At 38.4% G+C, this 25,671-nt stretch overlaps 1 protein-coding gene and 1 long non-coding RNA gene across 2 annotated transcripts; one reads left to right on the top strand and one right to left on the bottom strand.

Moving 5' to 3' along the window:
• Positions 1–7,226: 7,226 nt before the first annotated feature.
• On the bottom strand, positions 7,227–25,557 carry si:ch211-136a13.1 (HHIP-like protein 1). The gene is made up of 14 exons (XM_031743318.2): positions 25,027–25,557; positions 17,686–17,950; positions 16,855–17,134; positions 16,586–16,711; positions 16,359–16,502; positions 14,774–14,886; positions 14,382–14,522; positions 13,951–14,025; positions 13,539–13,665; positions 13,177–13,322; positions 11,736–11,817; positions 11,230–11,312; positions 10,651–10,947; positions 7,227–8,867 (listed from the first exon to the last, which is right to left on the bottom strand). The coding sequence occupies exons 1-14, from the start codon at positions 25,333–25,335 to the stop codon at positions 8,095–8,097; spliced, it is 2,961 nt and encodes a 986-aa protein (XP_031599178.1). The 5' UTR covers positions 25,336–25,557; the 3' UTR covers positions 7,227–8,094.
• Positions 22,391–25,671, top strand: LOC120432865. The gene is made up of 4 exons (XR_005608145.1): positions 22,391–23,868; positions 23,985–24,113; positions 25,142–25,324; positions 25,552–25,671. It is a non-coding gene; the product is annotated as an uncharacterized LOC120432865 (long non-coding RNA).

The following is a 25,671-nucleotide window of genomic DNA, read 5'->3' on the forward strand; positions in this document are numbered from 1 at the left end:
ACTTGAAATATTTAACATACAAATATGTTTTTTGTGTCATTTTATAGACATGTTGGAAGGTGGTGAAGTAGTAAAACCTGCCAAAATGAAACTACAAGATTAAACCACTTTAACTGAAGAGTTATTGCTCTTACAGCAGATCTTATCTGCTTTGGTCATCTTCCAGCAATGAATGTTATGTGCATTACAACTGCACTGCATTGTGACATATTTATACTGTTGTAGCGTTCATGCTAAAACAGGGACTTGTTTCAGCAAGCCCCAGGGCAGAGGCCCCAGGGCAGACCCAGGGCAGACCCAGCTGAGACATATAATCAGCTGAGAGATTATATTTCTCAGCTGGCTTGGGAATGGTGTCCCCCCTGGAAGAGGTAGATGGAAGTGAGGAAGTCTGGGCTTCTCAGACTGCTGCTCCCACGACCTGAATCCACATATTGATTATAATAAGAAGAAGATGGATAGATGCATGGATGGATGGATAATCCTGCCACAAGTACTCTACGGGACTGTGCAAAAAGTCTGAAAGCACCCATCATTTATTTATATTTTGCTCCTTTAGACTGAAGGAGGTCTTTCAAAGATTTTCTTTAACCGCTGGCTGCTTTTTCACTCAGGTTCAGTCCAGTCCTCATACCTGACCATTCTCAGGAGATTTAGTTTTTGTTTGCTAAGCCACTTAACGCTGACCCATCACAAAAATACATGTTCCTATTTCTTTTAGTTGAATCTAGAAAAAAAGAGGGAGAAAGCCCATTTTGACAGGCAAAATAGTAATTCTAAAAGAGCTGTTAGCCAAAACATTGGTATATCTTGGTAGGGTGGGAGGTGTTACCCAAAAAATATGAGGAAACTCGATGACTGGAGGACAAAAAAAACATGAACAGCAAATGAACAGTATCTGATAGTCAGGTCATTGAAATTTAGGACTGAAAATCAGTGACAAGAGGTCTTAAAGAGTGCTGAAACAAAATGTCACATTTTTGGTTCAAATCAAAGTCCCAAAACAAAAGGCAAAGGTCTAAAAAGGAAACTCAAAACCTAAACTGACACAAGAAGCTTAAGGTTAGCTAGAGAAATCACTGGAGCACACAGGAAGCAACAAACAAACAAAGACAAAGAGGAGGACGTGGCAATATTTACACAGAAAGGACAAATTGAAGTTGGGAAATAGGATAAGGAGTAAGACCCTAAACACACACAAAAAACCATCAAAGTAACAACTGAGACAAGAAGACTCACAATTAAACATGACACAGAGACAGTGAAACACAGACAGGGAGACTGAGGAAGGTACAACTTTAAATGGAAAATCACAATAGAAACCAAAAACAAAACCACATCCCAAAAACTAACAGTCAAAAAAAAGAAAAAAAAGAAAAGAGAAACCAAAACTCAAAATATAACAATAATTTCTCCATCCATATACTTTCTTAACCATCCATCCAGTTTGGGGTCATTGGGAGCTACAGCATTTACCAGGTGTCATCGAGCAAGAGGCAGTGTACAGCCTACATTCAAACCTAAGACCAATTGAGAATCATCAAACATCATCACTGAACATGCAGGAAGACCAGAACAACCACAGAGAACCCACAAAGGCACCGTGAGAACATAGTGGACTCCACACAGAACCAGGAGCTCTCTTGCTGTGAGGCAACAATGTCGCCCGCTGTACCACCTGTACAAAGTTTTGCTCAACACATGTCGACAATTCACCCCCGTCTTACCAAGTAAATCTTAAACCAGTTTCTGTATCTCTTGTCATAAAAGATATTTCTCATATCACACTTCTTGTTCCATCGCTCAGTCTTGTCCATAACTGCAGGTGTGTAAAAATTAAAAAGCTGAATCCTTGTCAGGTCATAGATGATTGATTGTTCCAAATTAATGCAATTCCTCTTTAATGGACTGTTTAACCACATGCAAATAAAAGACACCTTAAATGTGGTTGATAACAGAGCGAAACTTGCTCCCTTGCTTGCAAATTTGGCACATTTAAACGGAGATAAGTGTGGAGAATAATGCATTAAACATACATAGTATTTGGATGTCTACAGGATGCAAATGAGCAGGAGACAGATGAGCATCGAACCACAGATGAGTAGTTTAGATGCTTATGTCTGAGAGTTGGATTACAATATGGCGCTGAGCTTGACTTTGACTGTGATCAGATTAAATCCCTGAAAGAGCAGTGTAATGATTAAAAAGCAAAAGATAAAGGAAGCAACACACTTGTGGGATTTTTTATAAGCTGTGCTGTTCAAACTCAAGAAGTAGATATAAATATCCTATTACAGATAATGTGATAGAGTGGTGTCGACAATGCTGCAGTTTACGCCAAGATTATTTAAAGTAGGCCCTGTTCACTGGTTCCTATTTGCCGGGCAACGATAAGGAACCTCGTGCAAAAATATATGCACTGAGGAGCAGAGCTAACAGGGTGGTTAATCCCACTAAATACTTGAAAAGATGTGGTAACTCAGATCAAACACCGAACCAAACAGACAGAGGCAAGAAAAACATAATGAGAAAAAAGTTGACATCAAGCAACCGTCAGACACACACACGCACGGATATCTGAATCTTTTAGCTCATTCCCAGGTACGAGCCATCGTTTTCCTGATCCTCACTTTTTTTCATTTGAGTTTGATTTTCCAGCTCTCTCCAAAAAAAAAACAAACCCAAACTTGCCTTTAGAAAAAGTGCTACTCAAAGAAAGTGCAAGAGGAGAAGAGACAGGCAATGAGTGATTAAGACAGTAATAAAGAGACAGTCGGAGGGAGCAAGAGATCTAAATTAGGAACAAAAGACACCGGAGGATGTGTGTGTGTGTGTGTGTGTGTGTGTGTGTGTGTGTGTGTGTGTGTGTGTGTGTGTGTGTGTGTGTGTGTGTGTGTGTGTGTGTATCTGTGCTCATGTGTGCATTATGTGCATGCTTGCGTGTTTCTATGTAGTGTATCTTTACAGCCCCCTTGTGAAACCTCAGGCGACTTAATTCAGTGTTTCCAGTTCAGTCCTTTCCTGCTTTGCCTTCCTATTCCCTCTATTTTAATATCTTTTTTAACGTATTTGAACTTAAAAGTGTATAAAAACATATATTATTGCTAAGAAAAGCATAGGTAATCATATTAAACGGAGAAAACAATCATATTTTGTTGCTTTTGTTGTCTGGGAGGGTTTTCTCTGCGGTGATATTTACACCACGTGCTTTATTCCTGCCGGAGTGATTTACTGTAGATCGATAGGACACCCTATCCGTTCCTTTTCAGTCTAATCCTGTTGAAGAATATCTATCGTCTTAATAAGACATAGATCCATTAGAGATAATTAATGTCACAGTTAAATCGGCTGCTGGCAAAGATTATCATCACTCTGTATCATTTATTGCTTTTCCTATCTCTGAGCTTTTTAATCCAGTGTCCTTCTTAATTTTCTTCTTTAAACTTTAGCTTCCCGTCTCATGAACTCATGAGCTAAAGTCAAAGTTATAAACAGGTGATCCTCTATGCACACGGCTTGACTGAGCACACTGACGCCACATAGAGCTAATTTCAAGACAACAGAGGCGTTGCTGTCATCTCAAGTCTGAAAAACACGTTGTGCAAATGCATGCTTGAAAATGTTATACACATGTGTCCATCTGACCACTGTGTGCAGTTTTTATTTTTTTATTTTTTTTTACACAGGTTCACATGTGGTTCCCCTCTCCTGTAAATCTGGGTCAGCAGCAGACAAGCGATGATGAACTGCACAAGGGCTGCAGCTCTCCCTCGTGTTGATATTTAGGACTACAGGGTGCTCTGGAACAAAACATCTCTTGTGGTGTAGTCTGAGCCACAACTCTGCTTGTAATTAGTGGATGATTTATGTAATGTAATATAATAATAAACGCAAAACTCAGTGCATTACCGGCTTATTTTGGCCTCTAAGTATTACCTCTGAGATCATGGGGACACTCTGGTCTATGCTTTGGTGCTTGGAAGTATGAAAAGGGGGTATTGAGCATGGCTTGGTTGTCTCTTGGTTGCGGAGCTGCTCTGGTGTGAATAGTTACGACTCTCTTACATCTAAGAGACTCCTTCCTGAGGCCATTGCCTAAAGTGTGTTCTGTCACCTTGCTTGGGTAAATAAGACAAAAATCCTGTGTCTGAAACAATGTCTCCCCTGAGGATTCAGTCAACATAGTATAGGACATTGCAAGCAGATGGGGCCAGCTAGCCTAAAGGCAAAGAGAGCAAGACAGAGAGAGAGACTTATAAGGATTTTAATTGTAAGCCTGCAAATGGTACAATCACTTTCATCTTCTGCTTTGGAATTTAGACCTTAAGACCTGCACACAGTACAGTGTCACTCCCATTAACATCACCATATAGCATTTCTAGTAGCTTCACTGTAAAAGATACATAAGATAATCTATCACAACAGGGGCGCCTCTGCCTTGCTTTACAGAGACAGACGTTTATTTCTGAAAGTGCTGCTGTCACGGTCCAGAGGACAGGATGCACGCAGTCTTTGGAGGACAGATGTGAGTGATGATGTGAGAAACTAGCACAGACTGAAGACAAGGTGAACTAGCTATATGGATAAATTAATTAATGTGTCATCGCTGTGCTCTGAGGGCCTCTGATGGTTTCTTGGAATTCGTGGCTCGAGTTTGCCTCTGCCATGCATGACTGAGTGAGTTTATTAGGCGACGGATTGAAATAGATTGAAAAGTGCTCTACTGAGAAAAAAAATGAAAGCAACGGCCTTAAAAAATGTTTTTTAACAGTTGTGTGATAGTGCAAGCTAATGAAATAGATAACAAGGGAACATGGACTGTATTATTCACAGCTCCCTCCACATTTTTCAGTGGGGATAAAATAATACATGACTGCCTCCCTGTGGTCTGGAAGCAAAAGCAAGCTTTATTTAAATGTGATCTTTTTTTTCTTCCTGGTGTTCTGTTTATAAATACTTATTAACAAAAGGGAGCTAATTCCATTTATAAATAAAAATCATGTGGCCTGTTTTACTGTTCTCAGGTAAACATTACACAACTCTGGTACACTTCAACCTTACACTGAATTTTTTATTTAAATCTATAAATATTCAAAAGTAATTCATATTTAGTTTATTATTATTAATAAATAATTAGTTTATTATTATTTCTTGTTTGATATTTTTGTATTATTTTTAATGGTAACACCTTTAATCTACACATGATTTCACCCACTGGCCACTTTATTAGGTACACCTGCTGAACTGCTGATTAACACAAATCTAATCAGCCAATCACATGGCAGAAACTCATTGCATTTAGGGATGTGGACGTGGTCAAGATGATCTGCTGAAAATCAAACCGAGCAACAGCATGGGGAAGAGCGGTGATTTAAGTGGCTGTGGTTGTTGGTGCCAGAGGGGCTGGTCTATTTCAGAAACTGCTGATGTACTGGGATTTTACCACATGACCATCTATAGTGTTCAGAGAATGGTACGAAAAAGAGAAAATATCCAGTGAGCAGCAGGTCTCTGGTTGAAAATGCCTTTTTCCAGTCAGAGAACATAGGAGAATGCTCACTCTGCATTGAGGTAATAAGAAGGCTACAGAAACTCAAATAACCGACAGCATCTAGAAATGCAACAGCCCTCAGGCATGGCACCACACCCCATGCCACACCGGTCAGTTACAATTCTCATGGACACACCAAAACTGAACCACAGAGTGCTGAAGAGTCTTGACTTCTGGCACAAGACTAGAAAGCTCAGAATTTGATGTAAACAAAATGTAAGCATGGGTCCATCCTGCCTTGTATCAACAGTTTAGGCTGTTGATGAATGCGATGTTGGAATGGTGTTGAGAATATTTCCTGGGCACACTTTTGGCCGCTTAGCATCAACTGAGCATCATTTAAACACCACAGCTTACCCGAGTATTGTTGCTGACCAGGTCCATCCCTTTATGGTGACTGACTGCTTTCAGCAGGATAACACTCAATGTCCCAAATCTCAAAGAACCTCAAACTGGTTTCATGAACATGACAACAAGTTCATTGTACTCAAATGCTCAACAACAGTCCTGTAAGCTGTGTTGTATGTGTGGGATGTGCTTTGTACCCCGCAGTACAAAGGACAAACATGTCAGGTTCATATTTTCAGTCGATGTTTGTTTCCAGATCTGAGGGAAACAGTGTTACATTGCAACTAGGAACAGTAGAAATCATTTTAATCCACATTAAGAAAAACAAATGAATTTGGATTACGTACAGTGAGGCTAACCGGATTTCAAAAATATTGTTTGGAATCAAGATTTTTACTCTCAAAACATTTCGTTTTACATAGTGAAGAATTATGTCATGTCGCCTTCAGTTTAAACCACATCCATAGAGGCAACACAAGATGGTGTTCTACTTCTTTTTTCTTCATCTTCCCTTCACTCCTTCACTCCTTAATTTGCCCAAACACTGCTTCTCTCTGTTCATTCAGCCATCTGTTTGTTTGTTAATATGGGACTGTTTGTAATAATGCCTCTTTTACACTCTGCTGACTTTCATATTTTAATGATTACGCAAATATGCGGAGTGAGAATGAAGGAAGTAAGACGAAGGAAATAAGGCCGAGCTTTAGATTTCGTGATATTTAATTATAATTTGAAATGTAAAGAAAATGTTGACATGTGTATTCCAGTCCACTGAGTGTAACTCATCAACTCATCAGTTTTTCCTTCTGTTAAAATGTTGATAGGCGTGCACATAAGAAGGCTGGACAGCTGGACCTCCTCATCCCCAAAGCTAAATTCTGTTTCAGAGAGCAAGAGCTTATTCTGACTTATTTATTTTTTTATTGCCTCTAAGGTATCATCTCTAAAACAATAGGCAGTACCTATTATTTATGCATCAACAGATAATTATGGCCTATCAGCAAACAAAAAGATCTTCAATGTTTGTTCCATCTGGCCATAAAATGTGTGGATGTTTATTTGGGGCCACAGAAAATATCTTTACGGTCAGTAAGGACTGTTTCCACAGTTTCATCACAAACATTTCCTGTTTAAGGCCTACGTGTAAGTCAAGAAAAGTCAGTGACAAATGGCTCAAATGCTCTGTAAACCGTCTGAGAAATTTCAGATTAATATATTATAAATCCTCATTGTTTTACACAACAAAGTGTTGAGAAGTGTTGCTGAAGAAGAATCAGCCACTGTTCAATAAAATTCACTGACAGCAAATAAGACACTTAGAAGAAAATCACTTTGCAGTACACTTTATTTACATCACAGGCCCCCTGTGCCTTTAACATCTCTTTATGTAAACCTGGAAACATTACATTCATTGTGCAGAATGTCCAGCATTTCCTGGTTAAAGATATTTTTTTCATCTTAAAACTACATTCAACATGTTTCCACATGCAAATTATTTAAAATCTGCCTTAGAAAATAAATCTACTAAAACTATGCATTTAAAAAAATTTATTCACACAACTAAGTGTTTTCGCAGGATTTTGCTTTTTTTAGTTTAAACGTCAAGGCTCCTCCAAAACTCACTCAATCCACTTAGACTGGTTTTTAGCTTGATTTGCATCATGAACATTATGTAACCATTAACTGATGAGTACCAAAATTAATTTTAAAATGTTCATTTTGTTCCCATTTTTTTCTAAGCACAATACTCACAAGGGGTTAAGAAAGAGTCCCTTTAGTGAGTGGTAACCACTGTGTTTATGTAATTATGGTTTAGATACTATGTTGCTGTTTACTATAATCATCATTGTTTCAACTTGTAACTGATTATTATCTTTACAACTGTGGATTGAGTGAGTTTGGAAGGAGCTACTTGCATATAGATCACACAAAGCCAGTGAAAAAAATGGATGCATGCTCTTCTTTTCCACTTCTCTCCAAGATGCAAATAGAGCAGTTTTAAGGTAACGTGCAGAAATGCAAAAGCAGGATAATACAAATTCTGAAAATTGCAATTCATTAAAAATAATCCTTAAAAAATGTGTAGGGTCTAATAATCTTTCATACATTCACTGTCTGTAAGTGATAGTACCATATATTTTTCCAGTTTTTCCAGTTCTCCCAATGCTTTTCCTTTTCTTTTAACCAACTCTTTGCTAACCACAGATCACCCCTACATCTTCCGCATGTGAGCAGTTGTGTTTCCCAACCCTGGACCTCTTGCACTCGAGCAGTGATCTCTCCCCACCCTCACACTCCACATCATCCAAGAATATCTTAACACTGTCGTCCGCCTCCCCCAGGACAGCCCTCTTCATCACTGCCAGGGCATTCGAGAATCCAAGCTGACGACACACGACGTTACCTGACTTGATGGTGAAAAGGTCATCGCACACTGTACCCCACTGGCCACGGATGAAAATCTCCACTCTGCCTCGATCTGGCAAACCTTCGGCGCTTACAAGTCGCACTGAGCCAACCCGCAGCCTCCACCCTTCTCTTACTCTCTTGTAACCTTGACCTCTACCTCGTCCTCTCGGCCTCTTAAACACTTGGTTGCCCTCTCCTGCACTTTCCAGCTTCTCGCCAAGCCACAGCTTCTCTTCCTGTGTTTTAAGCAGCGTAGTGTTGATTAGTGGTCTCTGGAGCCTGTAGGATGGTACAAGGGGCGTCTGGCTGAAGTACGGTGGCCATGCTGTGGTCATCCTATGGTCAGGAGCTTTCGGATAGGGTGTAGAGATTAAAGTCATGTGGGGTTGCTTCAGCAATTTTGTGGATGGGGTAGTAAGGAGTTGTGGTTTAAAATACTGTGAGGTGGTGCTAGGGGGGTACTGAAGGGGTCTCCCATGTCTCCCTGTTGAAGGTGTGGTGAGGGTTGGGCTTTTTGCAATCCTAGATGAGTCTGCAGTCGTGGAGGTTGTGCGATAACCTGATGAAGAGACAGAATCACCCTTTTTATTTGATTACATGTAGTTTTATGAGGTGCTGAAGTTAAAAAAAAGTTTGACATTTTGGGAAACAGAGGTTGGTTTGTTATTAAGAATCAGATGCAGAAGAATCGTATAAATAAGGATATTTTAGCGACTAAGTAGCCTGCTGGGAATGGGGTTATGTGCAAAGTTAGCAAGTTAGCTAGCTATACTACACATTATTTTTTATATTATCATTTAAATAAAGTGTAAATACATCTAGCAAATTTCTGTATTCAGACAAAAAAAAACTGTTAAAAATCTAAAACCACCAACATTATTTTTGTCTTTTACATATGTAGGTATTTAAAAAAGATATCGTGTTGTTAAAATGCTAGCTTCATCTGTGCAGGTAGCTATATTGTAATATCTTTTTGCAGTCTGTATTCTAGCTAAGCTAAGTTAACTAATTAAGACACAGCACTGACCTTATCAGCTGGAAGCACATTTCCCAAAATGTTAAACGGCTTTAGGACAATTTTTCATTGTACTATCTGACAAAGCAAAAATAATATCAACCACAAAGGAAGGACGTAGACACAGACACAAAAGGATGAATGTCCAAACTGAGGCTGATGCAGAACAATTTATTCATAATAAATTATGCCAAAACACCCGATTTAAATTAAAGCAGTGCAAAAACCTAACGCATAAATAAGCACCATTTATCCTGCTTTAGCTTCTTGAACCAGCCAAAGAATAGCATGTTAGCAGGTCTGAAGTTGGGATTTAAAGCCAATTTAGTCAATTCCACGATACCTGAGTCAGACAAAAGTTTGTGCAAATGCAAATGGCTTAGTCTGAATGATTAAACTTGTGATTAAAACTAAGCCAAGAGGGTGAGGCAGTAAACTCCGTTATAATTAAGCTAAACAACAATTTTACAGCATTTTCTCTGCAAATTATGCAAATTATTTTCCATTCCCCATGTTTATGTTCCAGTGCACAGACTTGCTGAACTGTAAAGACAGGTGAGATGCAAAAATGAATTCTTAAAAAGCTACTTATTTTTTGAATGCATATTGATTTAAGAAAAGTCACCTTTTGTTTTTTTACTCTGTTTTTTTTTAGCCATTTAGGTTACAGTATGGCTTATCTGCCTCAACAAAGTGGAGAAAATGTCCCAAGGGCGTATTTATCAAACTTTTTAAATCATTTTATGTTATTTATTTCTTTATAAATATTCACAATATTCTTAATCAGTTCAAATCAGTGTGTAAAATTAGTTAAAAGGCCAAAAACCTATATAGCAAATTATCTTGTTGAAGAAAAACATAAATAACCCTTAAAACCAATTGAAATATAATTAAATTATAACATTTTAACATTTTTTAACATTTTAATTATAACACTTTAACATGACCTTTAGAATAGCGCTGATACTTTTTGATCATTAGAAAGCCTGCATAGATTTTATAGCTACCTTATTCCAGGTGTGATTTTCCCCCCTAAGAAAAGCTAAACTAACCTAATTAGCACTTAAACCTAATTTGCAAAGGATTTTACTTAGAAGCAAACATAAATTTAGTAATTAAGGTGTAAAAATGTGAAACAAAATCAGAATGTAGAAGAAGAAACCACCAGTTTTGGCGTTGCTGGCTTCTCCTCGTGCCACGGTGTGAACCAGTCTCGTGGACTTATTTTTAGTCTTAATAGTCAAATTAGTGGTTGGGTTAGCGGTTTGGCTAGAAGTTGGGTAATCAGTGGAGCTAGCCTGATAAACGGGTACACCAGCAGGCCTACCAGTGGACGAGGTTGTGGCAGGAGTTGTTGCTGCCATCTGGACAGTTCTTGGCTTTACTGTTGTGGTCGACACTGATTTTGTTGTGGTTTTGAGAGCCGGTGTTGTTGTTGGTAACGTTGTCTTTCTTGTTGTTTTTCTTGTTGCTGCTGTTGTTGGCGGTGGCTTTGGTTTTTTTCTTGTTGGCATTGGAGGTTTTTTTATTACTATTCTTGTCTTCTTTTTAGTTGTTGTAGGTTTTGTAGTGGTTGTTGTAGTAGGAACAGCTGTGGTGGTTGGTTTCTTGTTGATTACATACTCTGCAAAAAAAAGAAACATAAAATAAAAAGAATTGTGCAGTGCTAAAAACCATCCGTTGGATACCTGATGCAAGAAACTGCTTTGATTTGGTAGATTTATCAATTTTCAGTGCTCCCATTAAAGTGAACAATCCAAAAGACACCACGTGCATATTAAATAGCATGTTTTAACCATTTATTTACTGCTGGAAATGTAACTCACCAATTTCTAGAAAGAATCACTAGTTAAGGTTGAAGCAGGACAAGGAAGTTCGAGAAAAAAACACTAAGACTTATTTTTACCTTCTTTTGGGTGGAAATGAATTAGTTTTCCTTTTATCTTAACAGGTGAAGGCTTGATGCTACATTTTCCTGGTGGTGCTCTCCTGTTTCCAAGACAGAAAAGATTAGTACACATGCAGTGATGGGTACTATAAGCACATATGTATCTTTTCATTTTTTAATTTTTTTTTATGTTTTGTTTTTTATCATGTTTAGCAGCTTCCACTTTAATTTTGGTGTGAAATACAGTAAATGAAGATAGATTAAATAAATAAAATAAAAAAAGTCTGTTTTTCTTCTTTCTTTCTTTTTGCCAGGATTGGCTAGAGAGGGATGGAAATGATTGTGCTCTGACCAGTTCTTTTAACATTTTTCTGGACTGCACTTTATTAGCAGCATTCCAGCTCTTAAAACCTCCGTCATACATAATTAATGGGTTCACACTCTCACACCTTAACATCACACATCCATGTAGTTTGATGAGCATTTAACTGCTGATGAAGTAAAGTGTTGCACTGGCAAGTTACCTGGAGGGGTCCACTATCTTGTAGATAACGCCACCTCTGGCTGTTGCACTCGGGACTCCTGTGGCTAAGAAATACAGCTCACCTGGAAAAATTCACAGTGGAAATGGAGAAAGAGAGCAGCAGGCAGAGATGGCAAAACGTGAAAAGACAAATGGGGAGATTTTTTTTGAAAAATAGAAAGCGGCGAGCAAGAAAACAAGGAGATGAAAAAAGAAAAAAATTTAAACAACAGGAACAGAGGGAAATATTTATGATGACAACAGACGGGAGACAGAAATAAACGAGGTACAAAAATAGCAAAATGGGGAGAAAGAGAGAGACCAAAACACTACTCTGGGGAAAAATATTTTAAACTTTGCTTTAACCATTCGTCTCTAATTTGCTTCCTGAAATTATCAGGAAAGAAGAGAAATACATTTTTTTTTAAACCAAAACAAACCTAAACGTTTCCTAACTTAGAAATCGTGCAGTTTAGTAGTAATTTAATTTCATCAACAATAATACCAGTAAAAATATCCACCTTGGTACTTCAGATACCAAACTACATGTGTACTAATTCTTTCTTTTCACATTAAGCCACACAGACCAGGAGACCAGTAAGAAATCCCCTGGAAACCAAAGACATGTAGAAAAATAAATTGTATTTCCGGACCAGATGGTGAGTGTTTGCTCTTGCTATGTGAAATCAGTCCTAAAGAGGGGGCTACACCAAAAACATCTATGATTGTTTTGGTTACTAAGAGACAACCCATATGGAAAAGATATATATAAATCTTATAAAGTTTTTATCTGTCTTGTGTGAAACTTGTATGAAAAGCATACAAGAGTGAAAACAGATATAAGATCCCTTGAAAAATTATATAAATGAAACTTGTATGTTTTGGATACTTACTAAAACAACATATGAAAGTAATGGGAAAGTGGCCACTTTCATGAGTAAATCATGTAAGCCTTATATGATTCACTATATGAAGTAGGCCACATCTTATGCAAGTCTTTTATAAGTTTTTTCTGTTTCTTTTCCATATGGGAAAACTGCCTGTAGTTGTCATGCAAGAAACTTGCGTGTCTGCAAACATTCGCCAATTACTCACTGAGCAGTATTAAAAGTGTGAAATGTGCAACACAAACTGGAAACAGAAAAAAAGTTACACCTTTTTAATAGTGTTGGCTGCCGGTGTCACAAGGAGGGTTTTAGTGCAGCACCCTACACCTCTTTGCAACCTATTCACCAACTGTCAGCAACCTCTAGCAACCCCAACCAGTCTGAGAATACACATTTGCCACAAGCATCTGGCAGCTGCCTGGGGATTCATGGACTGTTTGTAGGTGTGTGTAACTGGGGCTTAAGTTTATCTTTCCATTATAAATGTACCTAATTAAACAAGTGATGCAGTGTCTGGTAGTAATACATCAACACGCCGACCCACACAGTTATTACCTGCTTCATCTTCAGCAAAAGAGATGATGTATTTATAGTAACTGTTGATAAGTTTGGGGAATCTGCAGGTCTGGTCTCTTCCCATGCAGATTTCATTGTACTGCCATTCACCTGTGATAACGTTCTCCCTAAGAGACATCAGACGCCTAAACAGAAACAGAGATACATATAATGTTTACGCATAACAAGAGCTGTAGTCCAAAAGCTTCACATCAATTCATTTTTACTGTAAATGGTTAAATCAACCCTGTGCAGAGCAGTTCAACAGCACACTGACTGGACATTGTTTAAAAATCCACAAAAACAACAAAAAAAAGGTTATGTGTGTTTTCATTTGAAATTTTCATTTTACAAACACACACCCGCTCATGAAATCCCCAAAGATGTAGAGTCCGTTAAGGTTGGGCATCTGACAGCCTCTGTAGATGTATCCTCCTGTCACAGACTTGCCCAGCTTGTGTGGATAGGCAAAGATTGGCAAGACATCGTCTGCAAACACATAAACAAAGTTAATTATTCAGTGTCACTGTTACATCATTGTAACAAACAGGAAATATACTGTACCCTGTAAGAAACCCGAGCTCATGAAATTGAATGACAAATGAAGTTTAAAATCTCTTTTGAGTTGACAACAGTTTTTTATTCTTTTACAGGGAATACACAGTGTGCTGTAACAATTTAATTTACAAAATAAATATCTGTATAAATATTATATAATTTGGGTAAAATATACTTGAATTTATGGACTTTCAGTAACCCAGACTGTTGACTCACCGAGGGATGAGTTTTGACAGAGTTTACGATCGTAGCAGCTGAATCCTTCTTTGGCTCTCCATCCGTAGTTTCCTCCTTAAAAATAAGTGTTAACACAGTAAAATTACTCAGGAAAAAAGAAGTTCTACAATTTATATGTATTCAAGCTGTTTGATGTACTCCTTATGCTGAAAAAAAATGGATTTGGTGTTCAAGCAGTAATTCTAATGTCTATTCTACGTCCTCTTTTGAATACATGAGAGTCTGTTTTATTATTTGGAAGGAAATTTGGAAGGAAGTGTTTCTGTAATGATCCAGGCTTTGAAATAACAGTTGTGACCATATTATACACTGATAAAATTAAAAAGTAATTTCACTTTAGTAAGCTGTTAAACTATAGAAGTCAACATATCAGAAAAGGAAAATAATCCTTCAAACTACAATTATCATACCTTTAACAATGAGGTCTATCTCTTCGTATTTGTTCTGGCCCACATCACCACAAAACATCCTGCCTCTGCCTTCAGTGGTAACGGGGTCACCGCGGTCAATGGAGCAACGCCACATGTTGCGAACTCCATAGGCATAAACCTCTGCAGGGAAACAAAGAAAGAAATACGTGGATAGAAAACACAAACAAAAATGACATCCTCTGTGAGGGCGCACTTCTGACACGAACAGTAATTTTCCAGCTTTGCACAGTAAGAAAAACACAGTCCCACCGCAGTCCAATATTATGAGAGAAAAGCTAAGCTAGATTAGCATAAATAAGTGCGCCATTCAGTCATCTTCAAAGTCACCAGACATGATGACAGTCTTCCACACAAACAGGAAATTCATTTACCCGGCCGTGCCTCCTTCTCGCCCAGAAATGGGTTGTCTGAGGGAATGCTGTACGGGGCACCATTATCGTTGAAGTCAACGTCAACACGCAGCACCTTCCCGAGAAGTGTTGACCTATTAAACGCAACGACCAGACAAAAAAGGAAGAATGACTCAGAGTATCATAAAGACTGTGGTGACTAAATGGTTCAACCCTAAGTGTTTATTTAAAGCCAGAAAAAGCACGGTCAGATCAGTTTTGCAGTTCTGTTTGAATGAATCTGAGCAGAGAGTATAGCTTTGGACACTTCGTCTATCAGCAGTCAGATGAACAATGGACAGTAGTGATCTGAATCCACTGGGAGTCATAACACTGACCATCAAGATAGTTTAGCATGAGCTGTTTCTTTCCTTCTCCCTGCCTTTCTCTCCCTTGTTGTTTCATCTGCTTAGAAATGTAAGGAAATAAGGAACTACCTTTACAAATGGGTGTAATTTCTGTATAAATAATAATTTAAAAATATCATTAATGACCATTTATGACCTTTTTCTAGTGTTTCCCACCCTGCACTCACTCTCACTCACTTTCTCTCTCCCCTCCACATTCCAGTGTGTGGTGGTCCATGATGTGTGTAGTGTGTCGTGTCAATATTAGACTTGGCAGGCTGCATTCCCAGAAGAGCTACTACGGCTTGTCAAAAACAGCCTCAGGAAGAGACAAACAGCTAAATTGTCCATCTCTGGAGAAAAGGTGCTAACAGCTCTAAATGAAGTCCCAGTTTTGGAGGAAGTTTACCTGCTTTCTCTATACAAACATTAAAGATAGATCGCTATTTTTGTCAGCCCTAAAATGCAAACCTACCTATTAAATGTGACATTATTGGTGCATTTCACAGGATGAAGTATTGATTTACAAAGAATGAGGAGCAATATTTGAACTTCCTGACTCTTTTTCTATTGGCTGAACTTTGTGAGTTGCAACCAAAGGTTTTTTGGCTTTATCTTTAATTTTCTGTGCTAAAATTTCAAAAATAATAAACTTCAATCAATGCAGCTCTCAGTATAATGATAAACCATAGGGGAGGAACGCCTATTTGAAGTGTTTTGTAAATTAAAGACTGAAATCTCCATAAACTGGCACAGCACAAAACCTGGCAGTTATCATGAATGATTGTTTATGACACGTGTGCAAACAACGTTTTCACTTGTCACTTTGAAGAAATTGTTTTGAATTATAGTCTTTGCAAAGCTATCATTTATAATGCCCTCTGTTCAATGCAGAAACGTTCCTCATAATTTTGATCCTTTTCATTAGATTTGATTTGAGAGGAATTTAACTATCTGGAACTCATTTTTGGCAGGACTCTCTGACGCTTTACCTGCTCTGACTCGACTTTGGTATTTTGTTTATCAAGTCAACATCTCGACAACTTCATGAGGCCTCGTGAAGATTAAAAAGATGAGCAGTCTTCACAATCACAACTATGTCTATTATGTTTGCGTGTTATTTGAGATTTCACATCTTGTTTAACACAAGACGTGAAATCAACATTGTCAGTGTATGCATGCATCCAAACATGCAAACGCATTAGTTTAACAGTACTGACTTGTTTTGTGAATTGCCAAACTTTCCAAAAGGATCTCCAGCACGGCCACCGTCACCTATGAAGATGTACAGATACCCATCGTGACCGAAGAGAAGCTGTCCTCCATTATGATTGGATGCTGGCTCCACCACCTCCAGGATGGTTCTACAGCGGGAGAGATGAGAAGATGATGAATCTATTTGTGTCGTTTAAGACCATGCAAGGACCTACCTGACTAAATACAGCACCTCTCGGAAGAATGGTCTAGTTGATTATCATCATGTACTGATACTGTGAACTCGCTGATTCGTATTCGTTCCTCCTTCTTAACAGACACAGAGTAGTACACGTAGGCTTTTCTGACAGTAGTGAACCTGAGAACAAACAGAGGCTCAATGGAAATGCTGTATTTCACATTTTGGCACAGTGAATTTTTCCTTTGAAAACAAAATGCTGCTGTTTAGATGTGGATATATCCCTTAGACAAAACTAATATTTTGATTAAAAAATGATGGACCTAGGATGCAAGGCTATGCAGAGGAATCCCCTCTCATCTCCAGCCCACGGGGATGTGAGGACGGCTTTAGTCAGGTTGAGGAAAGGTCGATCGATCCTAGAGCCGTTCGCCAAGTACACCCACACATAACCCAGCTGCTCCGCAACAAAAAAGCGATGAGTTCCATCGTCTGCATGGATCATGGCCACAGGGTTACGGAGTCCATTGGCAACTTCCTGTAAGCACAGCTCCAAACATCCTTCAGGATCTTCATTTAGCAATCCCAGGTTAGCATTTAACTCTTAGGGTGGGGAAAAAAAGACACGGGAGAGTAGATTGGCATGTGTCTGATCACATCCGCAAACTGAGTTGCAATCAAACTTGCAGAGACTTGCACCAAATTAAAACTGTAATTATTTTACAACGATCCACTCTACCTTCAGCTTCTGTTCAGGCAGTTACAAATCAATATCAAGAGCTCTTCCACCCACACTTTCTTTCATTGGAATGATTTTTTTGGTGAGACAGTGCAGACACTGATATTTTCTAATTCATGCATGCAGTTCAGACTGTTTGCATCCACACTATTGTTTCTGCCTATGTAGTCAGTAACATTCGTACTAACGATTTTAAACATTTCACTTTAAGCATGCTAGCTGGTTCACAACAATGATTTTAAAATGCTGATGTGGAGCATCATTTTGATATGACACTGACATTTAGCTCACAGATTGATGTGTTTAATAACAGCTGCAGAGCTACCAAGGCTGTATACTCTAGACCTTTTTGGGGGGGGCTAGTTACACTGAGATTCATTTTTTTTAACCTCTTCATACAACATGTAACCCATACCTGCATTTGTCAAGACACTAGGATAGCAATACTCTTTGTCCTTCAACACCAGAAATTCACAAAACCTTCTGTGATCTTCTTCAATTGTGGCAGTCAGGTTTGCAAACTGCTGTGAGTTCCCGACGTCCTCAAGCAGGAGGCCGAGCGTGTACCGGCACTGCCGCCAGTAGTCAGAGCAGTAATCCCCACAGAGTCCAGGTAGCACCCTCATGGGTGTGTTAGCGTCCTCGGCATCATACAGGTGGGCAGCATATGGAGAACACTCCTTCAAAGGACAACAGATACTGTTTCATTACATATGATTTAAAAATGTAAAACTTTTTTAGGCTAATATCAAAGGTAGAGTTACAGAAATGTGTGAGATTCAGTAATGAATCACATAAATGTATTTGTGTATTTGTTCTTCCACAGCCTCTGGGCCTCATTTTGACTGGGCAAGCCTGAGATATATCCAGCCTGTCTGAGTGCGGCATGGTATAAATGGATCCCAGGAAGGTCCACTCAGTTATTAAGTCACAACCACACTGTCCACACCCAGAATAGTGTGCTTTAGGCACAAAGAGCCATGGCACCCAAACCATCATCATGCAAACTGGTGCGCTTTCATTTACCAGAAAAACCAAACTGATCCAGTAAACAAATCCCAAACAACAAACCGGCACAGAAAAGGTTTGGTAGATCAAGAATGCTTAGATTAAATTTGGTGTTGTTTCTTGTAAGGGTTCATAAACCTATTTTCACTTTGCACTGAATTATTTCTGACATCAGTAAAGTTTTCCAAATAACTGTTTTGGTATTTAAACAAAAGTAAATATTTAAATAAATAAACATAAATAACTTTGCAAAAGATTTAGCTCATTTAGCACAGATCAGCAGATATAGGATATTTTTGTGTTGTTTTGTGTTGTTTCACAGTCTGATGCTTAATCTCAGTTGTTATTATACAAGGAGATAATTACAGTGATTATGTAAGGGGTGGATTTAGTTTCAAAAGCACTTGTTTTGTTTTTTTTCTTTATTTGTTTGTTTATTTGTTTGTTTGCATATTTTAATCCTGTCATCACAATGTCTCTTCCGGTAATTATTTGCTGTAACATTTTTGTAAGGACTTTGGTAAATGAAAACATGTACTTATGTGTTTTTATCTAAAAAAATTTTTAAGGTTTTGTTGTCGTCATCGAGCCCTGGTTGAAAAATAGTCTCCAAAAGATGAACCAACCTCACAGAAGTTGCCTGGATGTCTTTGCTTGACTTTCTAGTGAGAGAAACGTTTGTGTTGAAGAATTGCCTTTTGCAATCTCTTCCTTGATTAGAATGAAACAAAAAGAGATATTCGCTAAAAGAAATTTCAGTGGTTTCTTGACCTCTTAATCACAGGCTTTCTGGCTGCTCTCTTTAACTTTGCACTCAAACAATTGCATTTGATGCTGACACTGAAGGCAGTGATGCAACAGCTGTAAAAATCTTAACTTCAGCATTCAGATGTGCATAAATGTAAACGTCTTTTTTTTTAAACAGTCTAGGTACATGTAGGAAAAGCCTCATTATGAGAAAAAGATCAAAGCAGTTACAAGGAAAATAAATGGGTGATGTCCTGTTATCTAGTGAATCTACATACTGGAAAATAATGTAAACACCTGCCATTTGTTTTTTGTTATATAAATCTGTTGTGTCTGCCTTTATTTGGTAAGTATATCAGGTAAAAATGGATGTGCAGTAACATATTTAATTATTTGTACCAGCAGAGCACTTTACTCTAGAGTTGTTTAAAGAAAGAAAAGATCCTGTAACTCAGTGCAGTCTGGGGCAAAATGTAAAGATTTAAAATTTATTTATTTTAATATAATTGTTTGACTTTTGTTTCTATATGCAAACCTCTATTTAATCTCTGTTCTATGTAGAAACAGTACCATTAACTGTCTCCAGTTCAATTTTTCCAGTGGTACAAAAACCAGTTTTGACCAGGAAGATGACGCTAGAGTTTGAACAGTGTATTGTGGGTAATAGCTGTTTTGTCATATTTACAATTTGCCAATCGGGCAACATTTAAACATTTGGGCATGTAGGTATTTATTACTGCCTTATTACAAGCATAGTCAGTAAGACCTTGACCAGCTTTGACCAGAACTTAAAACCTTGATTTCTATCCTAAATACCACCTGTAAGACTACAAGGCGATCTTTTGTGGTTGGTTTATATTCCTGTGAGCAGATTTTTTTTAGACCACAATTACACACATATGGACAAACTCACAATGTCAGTAGGTAACATGACTCAAGCTGTAGCCCACACTGAAATGGATATGTTTAAATATAAAGGTGTGACAAATCCATAACTATCAATACTTTTTGTTTACTGTATCACATAAAATGTTTCATCACAGTTGCTGATCGTACAGTAGTCCATTAAACTTTACGTTTCTGTGTCTGTCTTTGTCTTTTAGGGCACAGATGGCTTAAACTGCTGTTCCACCCAAGTGTTAACTGACACACTGACTTTTATAAATCACAGAGAAAGGGGAGGTGGGGAGTTTGGCAAAAACAGTCAACACAGACTCCTGTTGAACATCTTGATAGTACTACTGTGGAAAAGATCAGACTGTTCTCTGAAATGGATTTCTCTCTACTGGGCCAAACAAAAGCTGTGTTCAGTCTGAGATGCTGGAACTGCTGATGAAAGCAGTAAACAGGGATGGTGGGCAGATGCTACCTTCAATGAAAAATGTATAAGTTCAAGCTATATCTTCTTCAATATGCAGTATACATTTTAAGGCAAGATTATGAAGATGTTTTCTTTGCTTGAAAATGAGAGACATGTGTTGGCAAAAAGGCAAACTGCAAATACTGCACATGATCTTTTGTTTGACCGAGTCATGCTGAAATACCAGCCATTGTCCTATTTCGGTTCCACTATGATAGGGTAGAAATAAGGCATGCAGCTACAAGCAGCTGTTTCTAACAACGCGACCACTTCAAGCTGCTATAATTTGGTGTTTACGCCGTCAAGTTCAGAATAGACTGAGATTTTATTCCTGTCATCTCACATGCTCCCGATTCTCCACCGACTGCTCCACACGCTGTTTTATTGTAGCTGAGAGACAGAAAAGAGTCATGGTAAACAGATGGCAGGTATTTGTGTGACCCTGTCAGAGGAAGCAACACTCAGCAAGCTGAGTTTTTAAGAGACATCGCTACGGTACCAAAAGTGCTTATTAAAAATGCAAGAGGGGAAACAACTAATCTGGACTTCTGCTGCTTGATGCAGTGCTCATTGAATGTTTTTTATCCTCAAACAGCCCCTTTATGGGTCTTGTTGAACTGAGGGTGCTGCTAATGGTTTATTTTATGACAAAATAAATGAAAACCCATCGAGAAAGCCACGTGAAAGCAGAGCACTGCGACTATAACACGCAAATGCACACTCTTCTCAAGGGCAACAGAATGCCCTTGAGATTATCTCAATGTCTGTCTTTATTATAGTTAATTCATCTGTTTTTCTCTTTCCTTTATGCCTGACATTATCTTCACTGATTTTATTCATCTCTTCTTATTCCTGTGCTTTTCTTCCTCCTTTTTCTCTCTGCTCCTCTCTTGCAGGAACCTGATATATCCTGGACCCCTGGCCTGAGGAGGAAATGGTTGTTTGTTTGGTCAAGTAAGCAAAGAACAATGACAGTCTTCCTCCCGTCTCCCTGACTCACACACACACACTCATTTCCCACTCTGTCTCTCTCTTTAATATGTGTCTGCCTGTCTCTCTCTTCACGCTGTGATTGATATCAGTGCCAGGAAGCTTCCGTTCTGCAGCTGGAACAGAGGGCTTCAGTGTATGGCTTTTACCCTGGTTAAGTACCCTGGCAGCGGGGTAACCTGACCGCCTCCCGGGCCTCTTTCACCTCAAATTATGAACTTGGGAGCTGAAAACCACAGAGCGGACCATCATCACCCCAGGGAAAAATGTTCAAAAAGTACACAAAAGCATCAACATACATCAAATGGAACCAAAAGTGCATTCTTTACTTTTAATGTGTATCATGCTAAACTTTTTGAATGTATATTTCTTCTGAGCTCCACCTATATCCAGCAGTTGTAAATGGTGCGTGAGTCGCAGCTCTGCGATTTTACTCGAGATCCAGCCTGCACCGCTTGGTAAGAACCACATCAGGCTATAATTACCACAATAACATAAGTCTATATTTTTGGACAATTTGTCACCATCTTTACATAACATATGATGTATGAAACTGCCGGGAAGCCTCCAAGTTTGTTAGTTTTCATTGTTTTGTTGTTGACATCAAAAATTAAAGTGTTATTTATGGTAAAGCCACCCACCCGATTATTTTGGGTGCTGTATAGTGAAGCTTTTATCTCAGTTATACGGGCATGACCAAATTTGTGCTGCACCTATCGTTTAATTTGTGCTCTGGCTCTGCACGTAGTAAGCGTCTAAGCTGCAAAGTCAGGGCCTAATTATGTCATCAGTGAGTGGGAATGGCTTCAAGGGTTATTCCAGGAAGGGAGGGGCTGGATTTCAGCACTGGGATCTGTTTAAGATTAAAGAGCTGAAAAAAGAAACTAAAACACAGTCACACTAAAATAGAAAGACTCGTTAGAATAAATAATATCCAAAACTATTAACAGAGACTGAATGTTGAGTATTTATTTTATTTTATTTTCAGTTTCTCCATGTTCACTTTATTATCATCATCATCATCATCATTAACTATTGTTAAAAAAAAAAATAGAATTTCCTAAATATGGGATAAGGAAAGTATTTCATATCTTATTTTAATCTTATTTTTTATTGAACTGCATTGCAAGAATAACACAATAATGCTTGCATTTGGAAAGTTTTTTTTCATGCAAAAAGTATATGAGTCATTGCTATTTAAAACAATATAAGTTGAAGAAAAAAAAATTATTGTGTTCACCTAGGGATTACTGCTTCTTTTTCTTCTACTTCTACCTTATGGTCTCTCTGCTGTCATTAAGTGAAATTCAGTTTTTCCACTGTTAATGGTGGCACAGGCACTTCATTCAAATATTGCCAAGTCTTCTGATGGTGTAGTTAAAACCTTAATGCATATTTTTGTGAGATTACTGGAAAAGTGAACGTACTGTTAAATTGTTCTGCAATTTCATACAGTTGTTCTGGTTCAAACACTGGAGACTGGCTGTCTTATACTTATGTGTGTGCCTCATCTGAGAAACTAAAGTTTTCTGGCACATAGTTCACGCTGACTGCGTGAGATGACAAAGTTCAGAGTCTTTGTCCATAAAACCAAAACCTCATCCAATTTGAATTTGGGCGATCTTTCCCTTCAAGGTCAAGATTTCGTGCACCTCTGGATTTCTTTCTGCGTTTTTACTAGTTTTAGATATTTCCCAGGAAGTTCCAGTATGAAAAATTTCACATCTTTCTGTGAATATCACCATGGACCACCAGACTTAAAAAGAGAGCAAACACATTTCGATGAGAGAGGGGCTTCTGAAAACTGAGGTTAGTTGTCTTGTTCATTATAACTAAGATATCAAAGTAAAGATGCACCAATTCCAACAGTGAGCTGCCAATTCCGATTCTCTAAAACTATACTTACAGCTATAACTGACAGCACATAGACAGCACGTACAAACAAAAGTCAACTTTTCTGAATTGTTAAACTGCAGGTTCTTCTCTCATTGAAGCAACTGAGAATAAACTGAGAATTTACATGATATTTTTTATCTTGCTAAAGAGAAGCAGGTGAAACAGGTTAATATAACAATACAAATGTCAGGTACTTGCATCATTTTTCAGTATATTTATAACTTTACCAGATAAGATGACACAGACTCTTTTTCTCTTTCTCACCCATCTATAATTTTCCTCGTAACTGCTTTGACCTTTTTCTTATACCAAGGCTGCTAGCTTATGGCTGGATCTAAACTTGTTAACTTTAGCTGTAGCCACGTTACCTTTATTAGCTTCTTTAAAATGTCCATTTTCAGCTGGTGAGGGTGATTTAAGTGTCTGATTAGGTCTCTTGCTAAGAACATTTGCCGGTTCTGTCCCAATTTACTTTGCCAGTTTTGTGTTTTCCCTACTCACAGTGAAGAACTCGCTAATGGCCACAGCCAAATGCTAGCGGGTGGCTGCATGACAAGGACCATCTCACAATTGGGTGCACGTGAGGCTAGCCGACAGGTCAGCAGTCAGGACCAAGAAGACTGCAAATTATCAGATTTCCAGTCGATCGGTGAATTTCAACTTTCTTGGCTTTTTAAAAAAAAACAATGACAACTAATCTGTGATTTTTTTAGTATACATGTTTGAGAACAGATGACCATGCAACATCACCTCCATGGACCCAGACATTTTGTGTCTACAACAAATAGCAGGATTCACTGGAAGAATCCACAATTTTTACAAGTCTGAATATCATGTATCAGGTAAGAAGTCCAACCAATGGTGCGCTTTTTGTTTTTATTCAACAGGTTTCCCTCTCCATGCACCTTAGAAGTTGGTGAAGTTGTGGCAGAATTTTTTGGATATCTATGTTTTTATTCAACACCCATGTGTACTGTCATTTCATCACCCAGGGTCTAAAGAAGAAAACTTAGCAACAATAAACTGAACGGTTATGCGGTACAGCAAAGGAATTACTAACATATTTTTGAAAAATCCACCGTAGTGTTATATGAACATTTAAATCAGGCTATATCTTGCCAGATGTCTGATACACATCACTCCATGGGTTGTATCAGACCATACAATAATACAAATTAAACAGAGAAAACTTCAATCATATGACCCCCATGAGCAGGTCTTCTGGTGACAGTGGGAAGGAAAACCCAACGCAATCATTCATCTTCAACTCCCTTAGCAAAAGGCAGCCTGTTCTTGATTTTGGAGGGTTTATTTCCTGGATGATCCAGGCTTTTGGGCTTTATATTCCCCATGTTCAATTTACACATTGGTTTGGCTTTTGGTTTGAGTAACTGCTGTCTAAAAGCATCATGTATTCATTAAACTGTTAACATATTTTGTTGGTTCTCCTTTATGATGAGCTTCTTACACATGACTAAACACACTTATATCTTCCTTTTGGAAATATGTAGTAGAATTTATTACCTGCTAAAACAAACCAGAGGGGAATCTGCTTTAATTTAAATGTAAAAAGTCACAATGGTGATGCTAGATTAGAGGACAGCATAATAAAATCTAGTTATTAGAACATACAGTGGAAAACATGAGTTTGGATTCAAAACTGAACATGTGTCACATAGTCTGATTTGAATATTTGTACCTAATACTTATCAAATCAAAGAGATCAAATCAAATTAGAATAAATGTTTCTCTTACCTGGCAGAGGATGCTGCGTACGTATTTGCCACAGGCTGCATAACCTGAATGGTCAAAGTTTTCCATAATGGTGTAAAACCTGCCCGATATCTCCTCATCTTTTTCCACATCACAGCACCCAAACTTGGAATACTCCTTGCAGAAGGCCAATGGCTGCCTGGGCTCAAATGGAGGCTTGTAATCCAAACACTGAGGGTGACAGCTCCCCCACCAGATACGGAGGAGCAACAGCAGGATGGGGAGAAGGTGGTGAGGGGAGAAGGTGTGCTGCAAGATGCATCTGGGGACCAAATTGCAGGTCTGTATCATCGTGCTGTAACTATACGCTCTCTCAGTTCTGGACAGTTTGTCTCTTGACCCAATATTGTAGTAAATGAAGTCAGTGTGAATGTGGTATTTGAATTTAGAAAAGGTAAGAAAAGGAAATGAGTGTACAGGTTACATCACGTCTATAAAGCGCAGATGTGAAACTGAAAGTTAAAGTGGAATGTTTGATGTTTTCATTTGGTGTGCTTGTCTCTGCAGATTCAGGCAGCCATCAGTGTGCTTATGTCTAGAGGTGTGAATGTGTGTATGAAGCACACTGACCCTCCATCACAGCTGCCTGCCAGCTGGCCAGAAACCTACAAAATACTCAGGATAGCT

This window comes from Oreochromis aureus, linkage group 14 (genome assembly GCF_013358895.1).
Source record: "Oreochromis aureus strain Israel breed Guangdong linkage group 14, ZZ_aureus, whole genome shotgun sequence".
NCBI lineage: Eukaryota > Metazoa > Chordata > Actinopteri > Cichliformes > Cichlidae > Oreochromis > Oreochromis aureus.